Source organism: Vanellus vanellus (assembly GCF_965231255.1).
Source record: "Vanellus vanellus genome assembly, chromosome: 14".
NCBI classification, from domain to species: Eukaryota; Metazoa; Chordata; class Aves; order Charadriiformes; family Charadriidae; genus Vanellus; species Vanellus vanellus.
In genome coordinates, this window is record NC_138919.1 from 3326496 (window position 1) to 3342599 (window position 16104).

At 49.4% G+C, this 16104-nt stretch overlaps 1 protein-coding gene across 1 annotated transcript; it reads left to right on the forward strand.

Annotated features, from left to right (window-relative positions):
* The first annotated feature begins 487 nt into the window (after positions 1-487).
* Positions 488-12445, forward strand: FAM234A (family with sequence similarity 234 member A). Its single transcript, XM_082490836.1, has 11 exons — positions 488-838; positions 1899-2015; positions 2221-2409; positions 6299-6429; positions 8803-8932; positions 9381-9519; positions 9810-9950; positions 10086-10164; positions 10589-10741; positions 11624-11726; positions 11883-12445. Exons 1-11 carry the CDS (start codon positions 574-576, stop codon positions 12092-12094), a joined length of 1659 nt encoding a protein of 552 aa, XP_082346962.1. The 5' UTR covers positions 488-573; the 3' UTR covers positions 12095-12445.
* The last annotated feature ends 3659 nt before the right edge of the window (positions 12446-16104 follow it).

Here is a 16104-nt window from a genome sequence, read left to right on the forward strand (position 1 = left end):
GGTGTTGAATAACTTTGGGTTGTTCCTGTACAGAATGCACTGGTGTTTGTTTCTCTCTCACTCTCCTGGGCAAGCTCAAGTGCTCGTTACAGTAAGGAACAGCCATATGTTGTGATATAAAAGTTACGAGTGTTTCACCTCTGCAGTTGGGAGTCAGACTGACATACACGGGAGGTGGCAAGACGACTTTGCAGCAAAAAGAAGCATTTGGTGTGCTTTTTGCAGGGAGACCTCCAGACCAGTCAGTCCATTCAGCGTAGAGACTGTAGCCTTCTTTGTCCAGGTCTAGCAGAGCTGATTTCCTCCTCCCCTGAAGAAATAGTGCTATTCCTGCATCCCACAGTCTCTCCCGGTTGCTCCATGTGGGAGACCTCCAGTACCAACAGCACATTGTATCCGACTGTGTGACAATATGCTGATTTGCTCAACTCACGCTGTTTCCAGCGTGAATATCAGGTAGTAACAGAATATTTTGTCATTTTTTTATGTACTCCAAAATCTGTTTTAACTGCTCTTTCCATTGTCGCAGGTGAAAGGGGAGAAGGGTGTCTGAATACTGATGAATAAGCTACGATGGATAACAAAGACTCGGAAGCTGAGATCCACCCACTGAAGACTGAGGACGTAAAAGCTCAAGAGAACCATGAAAACTCTGTGGAGAGAAGAATTGTCAGCAAGCAGTCATCGCGACTGTCTCGGCTGTCCCGGTGGCGCACTGCCGCCTTCTTCATCTCATTATTTCTGTGTCTGATAATTGTGTTTGCTTTCTCATTTATCATTCCTTGCCCAGAGAGGCCAGTTTCAGAAAGAACATGGTTCCGAAACTACGACAATGCAGGTGAGCTTGCTGTAGCAGAATAAATACTTACCAACGGTCCTTTGCCTTTATGTGCCACGAATTTGAATTGTGGACCTCTACCTAAGCGCAATCTGGAGCCAGGTCTGCAGGGATGCTGCCCTTGGGAGCGAGAGCTGTGAATACCTGACCTGGATAAGCAGTGGCCTGTCATAATTGGAGTGGCCTTGCAGGAGGTGTTTACAGGATCTAATGGAGAAATTAGGTGCTGCTCTAAAGCACTAACAAGGTAGCAGGATGGCTTCATTTGGAAAAAAAAATGGGGAGGGGTATCTGGGAATAAATCTTTGTTGAAGTTTGGGGTGTAAAATGTTCCCTTGAAGTTTGAGCAGAGGTTTGGAGACAATTAGGCATTCTCCCTCTGTCAGTGTGACTTCCTAAATTTTCTCCATGGCTAACAGGAAGGGGAGAAGAGGAATTGCATCTTGTTTTTTTTACAAATTGCACAAATTTATAGTTGCTTTAGTCAGCTCTGTAGCCTGGGTACTGCTCCCTGGTGGCTCAGCATTCGCTTCTGTGAAAGCTTTTCTTTATTCTTATGTGCGGTGGGTGTGTGCTGGTTGTGCTGTAAATGCAGAGATAGTGCTCACCAACGGGGACTGAGCTTTGTGTGTTAATGCAGAAATATCCAGGTTCTGCTACTCTGAGCTGAAGAAGGCTGCTTTTAGCTGAGAGTGAGAAAGATGGAATATCTGGGGCTGGGTTTTGTGGGTTTTGTTTGGTTTTTTATTATGTTTCAGGAATAGCAACCTCACACCAAGAGCAGAGTTGTTCTTTCTTCAACATAGTTCATATTCTGGCTGCTTGGCTTTAAAAAAAGGCAAATCCTCTGGGGAAGAGCAAATTTAAAATATCCTTTGGCACTAACTTTCAGTTCTTGGTACTCATGTAGATGGCTTTTTTTAATAGAAAAGCCAATTTGTCCTGAAGTTACACTGTCAGAGATAGAGGCAGTGAGTAGGACTTTGTGTTTTGCTCCAGCTAGCTCTGCTGTTGGTTGAGGCAATCCTCACCAGTGCCTGCCTCGTGATCTCTTTTACAGTGGCCTACCAGTTTCTCGCTATAGAAGATGTGAATGAAGACAAAGTGCAAGATGTCATCTTTGCTTTCAAAGCTGGCAACGGCAGCAGCAGCTTCAACGGGTCCTGTTTGGATGAAGGTAGCTGATTCAGAAGGAGAAAACCTTGTAGTAAAAGGGCTGTTATTTCTCTTTTAGTTCTAATTAGCGAGGCCGCTGTGGGTCTGGGAGAGAAAACCAGGTTAGCTGGGTGGGGAGAGGAACTGGGTGAGTCCCAGCTCTCGGGTGGTGTGGAGCAGCAAAGGTAGGTGTAGTTAGCGCTCCCTCTGATGTCTCTTCTTTTCAGGTCTGCCTTCTCCGTGTGCCTTCATTGCTGCTGTGTCTGGCACGAACGGCAGAGCGCTCTGGGAGAGGCCTGTTGCTGAGGAGGTTGAGTGGCTGCAGTGTGGCATCAAGCAGCTCGGGGGAACCGAGGCCCCGGGTTGCCTGGTCGTGGGGAAGCCCGTGTCTCTTACGGCGGTTGACCTGCGGACAGGTGAGTGGGGAGCAGCGTACTGCTGCCATACAGGGGATGGTGCTACCTCCTTTCCTCACCTGGTGACCTTCAGACCTTGGAGGCTGTGGGGGTGTCAGCATGACATGACTTGCTGGTACATGAGCAGTGGGCACAGGGTATTGATTATCTTGAAAACTTTGCCAGTGCCATTGAGAGAATCACCTGTTCTCTCAGCCTGTCTGTTCCAAAGGCTGGACCCTGTTGTGGTGGTTTGTGCCAGCCACTGTATTAGAAGAACAACTTTTCAACAGCTTTTGAAATGGGAGAAGTGGTCACTAGCTGTGAGTGTTACTGGATACTCTCAGGGACACAAACCCGCAATGTTTCTCAGTTGTTTGCATGTTAGTGCTGGGAGTGCCTGCAGTGGGAAGAGGAGTAGGAGTTTTAGGCATTTATGATTTTAAAGTCAGCAGGGAGAGCACTTAGGGTAAGTACTCACCAGTTTCTGTAGTCCAGGCTTTTACGTGGTTTCTCTGGAAAGCCACCTTCATTTCTGATCCTATAGAAATTCATCATCTTGCCTAATGCAGGGTGAGGGTAAAGAGTGCCTCTACTTCTGTAGGAACAGAGCAGTGACCATCTCTTGCACCTTGAACCTTCCTTGCTGGTGAACCCTGAAATACGTTTCCATTTTGGGGGTCACTGCTTCAAAGCTTCTAAACAATGCATGTTCTCCCTTGAAAACATGCTTAGGATCCCATCCTCTGGTATTGAACCCCTCACACCCTATTTTCCAGAAATTGGGAGAGAGAAATAGCAAGGTGTATAGCTCTAAGGAATCTGAGGAAAATCTAGTGTAGCTTTTAATTTCCACTGTAGATGGAAGAGTAGACACACACAGAGCTGGAATGCTTCTGTATCACCTGAGGTACCTTAGCACCGTTTCCCTCATCAATAGGCTTTAGTGCAGGATATTTATAGACTACTAATGAAGTAGTTGCTTTTAGGTCAAAGTGTAGAAAGGTGGCTGCTGAGCCAAAGGCATGTAACTAAAGACAGCCATAAAGAAATAGCACAAGTGTGGAGAGAAGGAACCAGGCTAAGCCACAGGTCACAGCAACAATACGGTATGAACACGTTCCATAGATAAAATAAAATCAAGGGATGAACAATTGCTTCAGATAGAAAAGTGAGTAACAGAAGTTGACATGTTTGATACCTTTTTGCGGTCAAGTAGGTTAAAAGGGGTTTCTTAGTGTAGTTGGCTGTTGCTGAGGGTTAGGAGGGTAGATCAGAATAAAATGTATTTAAATAGGCTAAATGTATTTAAAATGGTAAAGTCTGACTTACATCACATTGTGCTAAAAACAGTAGCCAGAACAATCTTTAGCTGTTAATGATTCATCGTAGTGGAGGATTGGTGAGATTCCAGGGCTCTGGGGCTGCCTAGCCACTGCCTGTAGGAAGATTGAAGAGATAGGCAGATTATCTTCTGAAAGTGTCTAATGTGGGTTTGATCTTTAAATGCTGATAAAGTTAGTGCTTTTCTATCAGTTGGAGTTGTGTTGTCTCAATTTCTTCATTGCCAGAATAAGTGACCTGAGCAAACAAGAAGGAAGGGGTAGGATTGCACGCTTCTGTTTGTGTGGGACATCTAACATTCCTGCATGTTTATCTTACAAACAAACTGGGACACAAGAGCTTAAGATTAGCTGTTCGACGTCAAAGCAAAAGTCTGTGTCGCTTCGTATTGCATCTCTGCCAGGGCAAGAAGCAGAGTCTGGAGGAAGAAGGAAGGACAGGAGTAAGTGTTTTGTTACAACTTCTCTCTTCACCTTATCCTCCCACAGCCTGCGTTGTGAGCCCTGTGAGCACTTCTGGTCTCTTAAGGGATGTGGCAGAAAGGGGCCCACAATGATCAGATGTATGAAATTGCTTCTGTGCAAGAAATCACTAAATAAACCAGAAGTCCAGCCTGGAGAATGTGTGACAGGGAGAAGTGAGTTTATAAAATTATGAGTGACAAGTAGAAGAACAGGGACGGGTGGTTTCCTGTTGCCATTCTTCATTGCTCCATGGTTCTTTTATCAAGTGATAGGTTCAGAAAAAAACAAAAGGGGATACTTCTTCACATCCACTATATGGTGGATGCCAGGAGCTTACAAGTGTTTAGTAGACAAGTGGGCAAGGGCATGGGCAAGGGGTTTAACACTGCTTGGTAGAAAGACCTGCCTTTAGCTCAGATAGCTTGTGAGCTGCAGATGGGGAGAGCAGTTTTTGGATGTGTGTCTGGACCTCATCCAGCCCGAAGCCAGCACTCCTGCTTTGTGTCTTCTGCAGCCGCTTGAAGTGAGAGCTGAACTCAGTCATCTAAGTCCTAATTTTATTATTCCTTCCGGACCAAAAAAAAAAAAAAAGTCCCTTTCACCCAGGTTAGATTTGCTGTCTGGGCACTTGTCTCATTTCTATCTTGGCTTCTGTTGCTGTGCTTCTGCTGTGACCTCGGGCTGTGCAGAAGCATGGTAGCACTCTAGACGTCAGACAGGATAGTGCCATCTCCTGTTGATGAAGCAGGATGGGACTGGATTTACAGTTCGTGCTCTTTGGGGGTTGTGTTAGAGCATGAAAGCTTCTCAGGTCCTTTGTGTTGAATCCATCTCACTGTTACCTGTTTCTGTTTAGTCAGACTGCTCTTTTAAGAGAGTACGATGCTTCCTCCAAAACTATATCCACTGTCTAACCAGCAAAGAATAGAGCCATATGCGAATTTCATCAGCCTGGTCTTACTGTTGTAGCTTTGGACTGTGCTGAAGCCAGGATATAGTTATTTAAAACTTAAGTTCTCTCCTTCCTTTGCTTGCTTGTTTTCTTCGGGGGTAAAATTCTTTGCCTTCCCATGATTTCCTAAGGGCACTCTTCTACTTCACATCTGTTGTCATAGTAACAAATCCAAGTATTTTTTTCAGAGTTTCAGTAAAAAGCTTTGGAGAATCCTACTGGAAATACAGCCTGCCTTAAATTATTGCAGACAGCTCAGGTAGTAATTGCTTGGCCTTCAGTACAACTGCCTTCCTGACAAAGAACAGGTGATTACTTTGCATTCCTGAAATGATAATTGCTGTCTCTGATACCAGTTAAAGGGGAGGGTAAGCATTTGCCCTCTGAGCACCTAGTTAGTCACTTAAGTCTTTCTTAAAAAGACCCCCTTCCAGCGGTCTCCCACACACACCAAATTCCACTGTACAGTAACTGGAAAGTGGCCAGCAGCCCTGGGCAGAGTGTATGGAGTAGAGCCACTCAACTGGCCTGGAGCTGTTGAAGAGACCCCCCCCCATACAGTTTTTTAAAAAACAAGGCTTTGCTACCTGTATTTACAAACAAGTTTGAATGTGCTGTGTGTGTGTCCTTCAAACGAGGGCAAGTGGGATGTGGACTGAGTTGTGGCTGGTCGCGTCAGCATGGAGCATCTCAGGAGGCACGTTGCAGAAAAAAAAAAAAAAGGTTTTGAAGGTTTTGTTGGGAGTAGCTGCAACACTGTGGTCAGAATTCAGCCGCTTTATGGTCTTAAAATGTCTGCGCAGATTTAAATGCACAGCAGCAAGGTTTTAGATCACCAAAAAGGATTCTCCATGCCGTGTACATGCTGGGAAGCTTTTTAATCCAAGGCACGAGAAAAGCAAGCTGCTCTGTGTGCCCAGGAAGTTTGGGTGCGTTTGTGCAGGCAGCTAGAATTACTTTCCAACAGAAGTTGAAATTGTAGATACTGGGACTCATCTGAAATGCAATGAACTACCCCATGATGAGCATATGGTGCTGATGGGCTGTAAATGGCTGGCTACTGCAAAGTATTTCGAGGAGCAGGGGCGTTAAAAGCCTTTCAACCTAAAGTGCATTTTAGTGAATGTTTCCCAATAACTCTGTCTTCTAGGGGAGGTTCAGTGGAGACAGTCCAATGACTTTGGAGCTAATTATACTGTGCTGACTCCTGTGTCAGTGATTCCAGATGTGGATAGTGACGGAGTTCAGGACCTGATACTCTTTATTGCTACAGGAGATAAGGTATGTCCCTCTGAAGCTACGGTAAACCCAGTGGCCAGACCACAGGGCATGGCAGGAATGTTGCTTATTTCGATCCTCTAGTCTTAAGAGGAAGTGTCCAGAGGCCTCTGCTATCTGTGGGATTCGGGGTAGGTTCTCTCCCACCCTGCAGAGATGTACTCCTGAATCAATGCAAGTGTTTCATGGTTTAAAAAAGAAAAAAGCTGGCCAGGAATCCCTACCCAGGAATCCCTACTCCTTTTCAGTCTGCGCTCCTCACTATGTGTTCGTGGGCTGCGTGTGGGGTGAGCCTAGGTGAGATGAGCTTGCAGTTTTCTGGGACTCTGCTCAGAGAAGTGGAAGTGAACAAACCCTGACGGGTTTGGCTCTTAGATCAAAGCACAGCTGACAGCCAGAGCTTTTATACCACCACTGCCCTTTTCTGATACCTTTTCTCTCTCTGCCCGTGGTCTGCTTTGCTCGGCTCTCTTCCTAGTGTCACTGCGCTGGTTAATTCTGACTTGGGTTCATTTAGTGAAATAGCTGCCATTTCTTAGAGGGGGAAAGTCATGGAGCTAAAAGTATTTTTATACTAAAACATCTGCATCCACGATTGAGTGGTACAGCATCATCTGCATGTGCAAACAGTCCTGTTTAAAACATACAGAAGTTACAGTTCCCTGCAAGTCTAATGGGAGGATTGGGAGCCCTGTGTCCTCATCATACCAGAACACTCCATAAGCAAATAGGGTTTTGCTGTCTGAGGCATTGTTGTTGCCAGAGTCATCAGAAATTCTATCCTCTGCGACTCCTACGTTTCTCTTCTGTTTTCTTTCCTCCCTGCTTTTGCTATCCCAGTTATCTCAAGACTTTTTTTTTTTTAATCTTAGGCGGCCAAGAAATGTTTGAATGTAGTCTCTGTTCTGCAAGACTGCCTTTTGATTTGTTTTCCATTTAACCTCTCTAGCTATCTTGGTATGAAATCCCTTCCTCCCTCCGGACTTGGCAAGCACTCTGTCAACTTAAGTAAAAGTATGTTCTTTTTTGAGAAATCACGCAAAATGTAGGGAGCTTGAGTGGAGCTCTGCAGCTTGGAAAAAGGCAGTCTTATCAGAAGGGAGACTCAGAACTTAAGTAAATTAGCTTTGTAGCTAAAGGGCTGAAGTTGAACGTTATAATATACCGCTCTTCCCTGAAATAGCAGAGCTTTGAGCCGTCTGTGGGGAAGGGTCTTTGTGCAGGGGGTTTAGATGGCAGCTTTTTCTGAGAGTCTGTTGACCCCTACCTGCTGCAAACTTCAGCACAAATACGTCCGGGAAAATATGATGTTTTTCAGGATACATCGCCTGTAGCAGTGCATAGAGGTATTAAGCAATGCGGTGAGTAAGGTGGTGTGTATTGTCACTCGCAGTATGAATACCTTTGGCTGTTACTGTCCCAGGGCAGCTGCTGAGCCAGTGCTTGTGCGTAAAGGTGAAGCTAATCTACAAGAGCTGGTATGTGTCTCCTCCCAGTGCAGGAGGCTGGGAACAGCTGATGGATATGTCATTTTCCTTCTCCAGCTGTGTTCTTCATTCTCCCCGGCAAACTCTATCCCTTGTTCACCTGCCAGACTCTTCAGATGCACTTCGAGAGCAGCAGATTTCCTTCTCTTTCCCAGTCTCCCCCTCTCAAGGAAGAGGGAAGAGTTCCTGCCTGACTCAGCATCTCTGATGGGTGTTGTTTCTTTGGTCTGATGTTTCTCTTTTTCCTGGTGTGCATTGTTATCCCCAGACCATGACTGTTGCCCAGACATTTGAATCGAATCCTGATTTTAGCTTTCATTTTCCTGGTTGAAATGTTTTTAGTGGATTCTGTTACCCTGCACAAAGAATATAAGGAAACCTGTCAGCTATTTCATCCCCTTGGACCTGTGTCAGCCTTAGGAAGAGTAGATTAGGGCACTTAAAATATTTAGCAGAGCTACCGTGCGAAACCAAGTTTCCCTTTTGTCCATATGCTGCTTTGCTTCTGCCTTTAGGTCCTCTCCATCCTTGTCACTGCTCAGTAGGCTTGAATCGATCGTTGCTGTCATTAGCAGAGCTGGGGCTTGCTGTTTGGCAGTCCTGGCCTGCAGGGGAGGTGGTTGGCAGAGGTATTAAAATCTCAGGGCAAGTGGCTGTGCTGGAAGTGGTTTTCAAACTTGCAAAAGTATTCACAGCAGAGGGGTCATCTAACTCATGCCCACACCTCCAAACCCAGGGAGATACTTTTCATCTGAGCCTGTGCTGTTCCCATTCAGCTGCTGTTCAGTACCAACTGCTCAGAAGCTTTGGAAAACACTCGAGTTGGACAGTAACAGTGTGATGCAGCTTTAACCTTTTTTTTTTTTTTTTTAATCCCTTGCCTGCATAGATTAAGACCTTCATCCATTCAGGAAAAAATGGCAAACAGATTGGCTCAGCTGGAAGCCTGAACGTGGATGGGAAAGCTCGTTATATCAGGCTGAACCTGGACTCCTCCTCCTACTTCCTTTTCTATACAGGTACAGTTCTGTTTGTGAATTCAATCTGAAAGAGTGATTATAACTGCTAAATCAGGATCACTAAACAGTGGTCTGAAAGAGTGTTTTGCATTCTTAAAAGCTGTGTCGTGCTTTCACCTAGCAAAAGAGCTATTCAAGGACAAGAGAAGGGGGGGCTTCTGCTTATACTAAGGTTTGTTATGTACTATAGTAATTTTATTTGGAAAATGTTGAGAATGTAAGGTTTAAGTAGTAATTTATAGCAAATGATTACTGTGGAGCACTTGGATTATGAACAGATAAGATGTTAAAAGCATTCAAAAGCAGGATTGAGTCTCAAAATACCACTACAACTCTATGATGCAAGCCCTAAAAATATAGTTGATCTGCCAGATATGGAAAATCGTAGAGTTCAGAGCAAGGGCAGGATAACTTATCTCTGTCATTCTTGGCTTTTTTTTTTTCACAGAAAACTCTCTCTATGCATATTCCCTGAAAGATCTCTATACTGCAGCAACTGGGATGGAAATTAAGCTTCCCCGCCTTGAGCAAGCTCCTCAGTGGGAGAAGAACATTGACCGCACCACGCACCGCTTATCCCTTCTCAGGTGTGAGATTATGTCTCGGTTGCTGGTGGATTGGAGGGTACCGGTGTTCCTGACAGGATGGCCTGTTGTGGCTTTGTTCTTTCCTGGCTACTTGACTTTTGGACTAAGAGCACATCCAAAGCTTGGGGAGAGGGCTGGTGTTGATGGCCATGGTCGGGGTTTCACAGGAAAGGAGGGAAAGCAGGCTGGTGTTTCCTATTTGCATTTACTGTGCAGGGAAATAAACCAAAACCCCACAATAAAACCGCCCACAGTCTAGAAAGTGTAATCATTTCTGTGTCCTTGTTCAGCTCTGGAGACATTCGTTACCTGGCAAAAATTCCTGGGCAGTCACGGGAGAACATCTTGGTTGTAAACTCAGAGATGGCTACGCTGATCAATGCGCAAAATCTTCAGACTTTGTGGACCCTCAATGTGTCACGTGTTGTGAGGTAATGTTACCGATGGGGGTTGGATGAGGCATTTCCAGGCTCCCAGTGGGAGGACAGAGGCTGCTCTAAAAGAACAAGGTATGCCCAAGCCTTCAGGGTGTGTTATGATCTGTCCGTTCTCTTTCTCGCCCTTAGTGAGCCGCTGCTTGGTTACTACAAACCTGATGTTCTCGGCATTGTCCTTGAGAGTGAAATTGGACCCAACAGAAAGAAGGTTTGGACGCTTTTCCTTTTAACTTGCCTTTTCTCTGCGTGTCTCAGCTCAAGCAGGCATTGAGTCAAGGGCAACTGGTGGGATGTGTTCCCTCTGGCTGATTTTAGGAAGCTTTAGGCTGGGAAAGGATCTCTTTCAACAGGTTATTGAAGCCAGCTCAGGCACTTTAATTCTCTTCTCAGCAAGAGTCTTCAATGACAGAGCTTTGAACCCCTTGAAATAGCTGCAAAACGTGTGACTTTAATGTGGCTGGCCCTAGGTCTCACAGCTCTGTGATGCTCAGCTTCACGTATTTCTGCATCTTCCCATTGTGTCAGATACTTGTTCCTATAGACAGTGTGGGGTAGAGACGGCTGACTTGACTTCTCCCTCATGGCTTGTTAGAGCTCTTTGGTATGAGTTCCTTTGCTTTCTTCCCTGCTAGGTTATGATTGTTGAGAGTGGATCTGGAGCAGTCCAGTGGGATCTGAAACTGAACTCAAGAGCGGAGAGCCCTGGGCCAGCCACGCTTTCTACTGCTGATCACCGGTCCACCTTCCTCATCTGGGGTGAATACCAGGTGGCAGGAAACGAAACGGTGAGTAGTGCTGCTGAATGGTTGCTATTCTCCAGACTTTGGGCCAGAACTGGGTGGAGCTACGCCTTTTTTCCAGTGTTCACATTCACATCTCTCTGTGCCACTAACGCTGCAGCCTCCTGCACTGACTGTGGGGTCGCTGACCAGTCTGGGCTGCTAGAAGCAGGCAGACCTCTGCATGTGATCTGCGTCCTCACAATGTCCATAGCAATGTCCCTGCTAGCAGCTGGTGGTGGTACCAGCAGCTTTTGTCATCCTCAGGCTGACTATGTAGAGAAAAGGGACTTCGTGGCTCTATGAACAAAGTCACTGGTTTGCCCAGAGCCCTGCCTCGGTGTGGTACTGTAGGTGAGGCGAGAGGCTGGTGGCTTGGTACCTCTGAAGTTGCTGCTGTTTGGCCTGGAGCCTCCCACGGCTGTACTGCACGCAGTGATCTCCCATGGCCATGTGAATATCCTCTCTCTGTGCTAAGGTGGTCTCCAACAGCCTCGATGCACAGCTCAGCTCCGCAGCAGAGCCCTCTGGGGCAATGGCTGGCAGCGTTAGTGACAGTCGTGTCTTGGAGGATGCCTGAGCACCAGCTGAGCTTCCTGTGCTTTCCTCACTGAACTGTACCAGCCCTAAGGCAAAAACCTGTCTCCTGCCTGGAGCAGACAGGCCTCCTATTTGCAGGAAGCTTGGGGTGGGGAGGAGAGTACCAAGCAGTAAGCAAAATCCCAACACTTAGTTCTAGTGGCATCAGACAGGATGAGTTGGGCAGACACGGACAAGTATCTGACTGGATGTATTTTGTCGAGCATGAGTAATAGCTGAGTGTGGTGTTGGTATCATCTCTGGGATAATGTGTGGGTCCGTGTCCTGATAGTGTGCTGTTGGTTGCAGAGCTCCAGAGCTCCTCTTCAGAAGCTGTATCTTTTCCATCCTTCCTACACGAATGTCCTGTTGGAGCTCCGCAATAGCACAGACCAAATAATTGCATTCAATGGTAAGTCCTCTCCTTCCAGCCCTCCAGTGAGGAGGTGCAGGAGGACACTGGCCTTCTGGTACCTCCTGGACTCTGTGGGTGCGTGGTGTTGGGTCTGGTGGCCGGTCTCAACACAGAGACCTTAGGCTGGACTTTTCCCTCTGCTCTGCCTTACAGCCACGCTGTTCGAGCGGAGCCGTCATGCCTGCTACGTGCTGTTGAGGGGCCCTCAACCCAGCCAGGAGCCAGGATCGGTGTCTCTGATGAAGCGTAAGCTGAAGGAGGATGTCTCGGAGAGCAGGGTGATCTGGCTGAGCCAGGTGGCTGTGGACAGCGAGCAGTACGTCCGGGACCGCCTCTACAGGATGCGATTCCACAGCCGAGTGTGAGCTTGCCGAGGGAGGGGGAGAAGCTGCCCTGGCCCAGGCGTCTCCAAGCTGCCTCTCCTCCGCAGCCGTGCTCTTAGCAAACCCAGATCATGAATTCAAATGGGAAGCTGCCTTTCATGATCTGCAAACCAAAGCGTGGCTGGCGGGGAAGCACCCCCGGTGTCTGGGGGCGCCTGGGCTGTGAGGGCAGCTGCCAGTGTATCTGTCCTCAGAGCTGATGGGACTTCAGTGCCTGGCCGCCACTGAAGTGTCGTCAGCTCAGGGAAGAGGGCTTTCCCCTCGATCCTTCTGTGCCCGCAGAACTGTGCTGACTCGGCCTGTGTCTGGAGGAAAACACATGCTTGCTGGGGATGCCGGAGTTGATTATTTCTTGGGTGCTTGTGTGAGAAGCGGAGCTTTGATGTGCGGTGTTAGATTTCCTTTCTGAGTCAGCTCTCCTGGCTGTGGGAGAGGTGCTTGGCTGCAAGTTGATTTGCAATTGCCCTCTCCTGGATTTGGGCCACTGCTTTGGTAGTTGTGGGATGTGTGTAGTGATAGACCCCAGCTGCGGCTGATGATGTGGCTAGGTGTCACCCGAGCCAGCAGACCGCAGGTTAAAGTGTCATTCTGCTTAGAAAATGGCCTTTTCTCCTAAAAACAGCCCCATGTGCCCCACTCTGAGTCACAAGGCTATTCCTATGCCTGTCTCTGTTGCTTTCTTTCCAGCCAGGCTGTGTAGTGCTGGTGACACAGAAGGGAGCCGGTCTCCCCCCTGATTTACGCATCAGCGTTCCTCCCTGTCCCTGATCTGATTATAGGTGATAGGAAAACCGCCCTGAGTCCAGGCTGGCTGGTCCCTGCTGGTACGGACACCACTTCTCCTACTGGTTTTGAGGTGCCAGGGGATCTAGGACATTTTTTGAGTAGAATTGCACTTTAACCTTTTCTGGGAGCTGGGCTGGCTGCTTTGGGGAGCCCTGTGCGTGACTGGCAATCTCAGCTCTCCTGCAAATACTCTTTCAGTCTTGCAGCTGCTGAGGAGCCTTCTCCAAGCACTGTCCCCTCTGCCAGGAGGTGGGCAGGCTGTAGGGCAGGCACAAGCCGCTCGGGAAAACGACACAAGCTGTTTCTGCCGCACAGCTCCAGAGAGGGCTCTGTGCTCCCTCCCTGCCCTCAGAATCGAAATGATGCTGGGTGAGGATCTTCGGGTGCTGTTCTGCCTGTCCAGCCTGGTAGTCTGAGGGAATGGGGCAGGTTGCTGTGTGAGGATGATGTCTCCCCTGGAGACTTCTGTAGCGTGGTGTGTGTGCTCTGTCTTGTTCCTTGGTGGGTGCCAGTGTGGACTTTAGAAACGAGGTGCAAAGCCTGGAAAACGGTTTGAATCGGCTGCTCAGTCTGTCCTGAAAGCTGTGGTCCCCACACCAGCCGCACCGGGACACAAACCCTGTCCACGGGCTGCTGGGGATCCAACTGACTGCTGAGAAGAAGGTGGACAGAAAACACACACCCTAAAAATAAACTCTCTCAAGTTTTGCGGTGCCGGAGGGTGTTTGGCCATCGCCTCCCTCCTTTGCGTAGTCTCAGATTGGGGTGTGTGTGGAAATACTGTAGGGTGAGAAACTTATGCTGGGTTGTGTAGGGTCAAGCATCGGTTCTTCTCTTGTGGCAAGCGCTGAGCTTTAACCTGCAGCAGGGCAGCTCCTGGCCTGGGCAGCTGGTGTCACCCCGGCTCATGCCCACAGCTTCGGCTCTCCCAGTCTGGCAGCGAAATGAGCTGCAGCATCAGAGGTCTGCCTGGACACTCATCTCCTGCTTCCAGCTGGCCCGGTAGTTGCCTAAAAGGTGCCCTGGTTCCCTCTGCCCTGTGACCCGTGGCTTGGGCAGTCAAGGGAGCTGTGTAGGATGGGTGCTGCTGACCTGTGTAGAGCTGCGCTGCTGGTGGAGCCCAGTCCTGAGGCATCCAGGCTGTGCAGGAAGCTGGGGATGCTCCTGGGAGAGCAGTCCTCAACCCCCAAAGCACCCTGGACTCAAAACGGTGGGTTTCCCCTTCTGTTCCTCTCTTTCCAAGCACTTCTCTGAGTCTAAGGTGCAGGGAGACTCCCCTGCTGTGTCCCCTAGCTTAAGCGCAGCACGATAAAGACCTGAAGCCCGGCAGCCCACGCCAGCGTTGCGGGGATCACAGGCTGCGTCAGTGCCGCAGAACCCGGGTGCTGAGGGCTGGGATTCATCCTGCCTTTCCACCGGCTGGGGCAGAGCCAGGAGTGTGGCTGTGGGAGCTGGGCAGCGGGAGCCCCGGGCTCATGTGCTACTCCGATCCGTGTGTTGGATGTTGGATTGTATCCCACTGAAATTCCTGGGGTAGGGAGCAAGGTGCCCTGGCCGTATTCTCACCGCAATCGCAGCATCTCGGCGCTCTCACTCCTCCGATCCCTGCCCAGACCTGACCTTTCCTGTAGGCACACTGAATGTTCCTTCAGGGGAGCTGGATTTTCGGCTCTGCGGGGGGCTTTATCCATTAATGTTTCCAGATACTTTGGAAATGCAGATTTCCCTCTGGCAGCTCACTTAAATGCATCAGTGCCAAACCAGCACCTTCTTAACAAAACAAGTCCTTTTCCCAGCTTATTTCCCTGTGTAATTGTTTTTTTGCAGTATTTAATGAATGACTTTGTGCCTTGATTCAATAACTCAGATGGGTGATGATGGCATATATCACTGTGTTATGTATTAGTGTGTTTTTTAACACTAAGACTGTTTGGTTTGGTTCTATAACTTATTGCAAATTGTGCCCTATAGGACTTGGTCTAACCGGAATGGTTTCAATAAATCCTCTTTTGCATTGTTTGTAAATGGTGCCCTGCTTTTGTTGTCGCAGCTGAGGTTATGCAAGACTCCCGGGGATTTTTTTGGCAGCCCTTTGTCTGTGACTTCCCAAAGGCAGAAACCCTGCTTTTGGGGAGGGATCCAGGTGTCCTGGTGATGCTTTGATGGTTGAGCTGGCCCCGAAGCGCTGCCGGCTGCCCTGTCCCGCTGCAGGCAGGTGATGGACCGGGAGAAGGGAGCTTGGGAGGGAGGCTGGAGTTAGATAACCAAGCTGGGCCAACCCGGCTCTGCCCCCCCCACCTACCCCCCCACCGGGGGCTCCGTGACCTGGTTTTACACCCCGGATTCCTGCTGCAGTCCATCAGCACGAAAATCTCACTCCGGGGCTTGGATTTGGATCAAGCCAGAGGGAGCCGCGTGGCAGGCGCTGTCTGCTGGAGCGTGGGACCATCTGTCGCTGCCCGGTGGCTGCCAGCGCCGAGGTCCCAAGCTCCATCCTGTGACCGGGGCTCCTGCAGCTTCCCCTGCCCCGACGCCCCTCTGTCTGCCCCAGCGCTGATCTGAGAAATACTCCCTGCTCCATGCCGGTGGCTCCCGAGCTCTGCAGCAAGGAGGGATGCCGCTGGTCCCGAGCATCCCAAGCACCCACGCCGTTTGTTGGCCGGGCTGTGGGCTGGCACTGCTTGGTGGTTGGTGAGTTGGGGACGTCCCCAGCTGGCTCCGCTGTGCTCCCTGGGTGCATGCAGGCTGGGCTGGGGTCCGAGGCTGAGCGCTGGTGGGCGGCAGCCCCCCTCTCCTTTATATAACCCCCAGCGTTAATCCCCCACAGCTGGGGCTTGGCTGCGGGGAAGAGAATAATCCTGCCGCCAGATCCTTGCCCTCTGCTCAGATTAACGGGCCGTGGGCTGGAAGAGCAGCTCAGCTGCCAGCCCCGCTCCCTGCGTGCCACTGCCAGCCCCCGGGGGCCCTTGCAGCCTGGGTTTGCTGGCCGGAGGCACCTCTGGACCCCGCTCGAAAGGCCTCTTTGTCCTCCCCGGGGGCTGTACATGGGTGCACCGGTGGCCGCAGGGGGCCGAGTGCCCCCAGTGCGAGCGGGACCATGGCAGGAGGGCAGCTGGAGATGGGGTTTTGCCCCTCCCCCCCCCCCCCCCAAACAAGCAGAGGTGTGGGCAGGTGGTGGCTGTCACCACGAGCGTGCATGCCTGGGG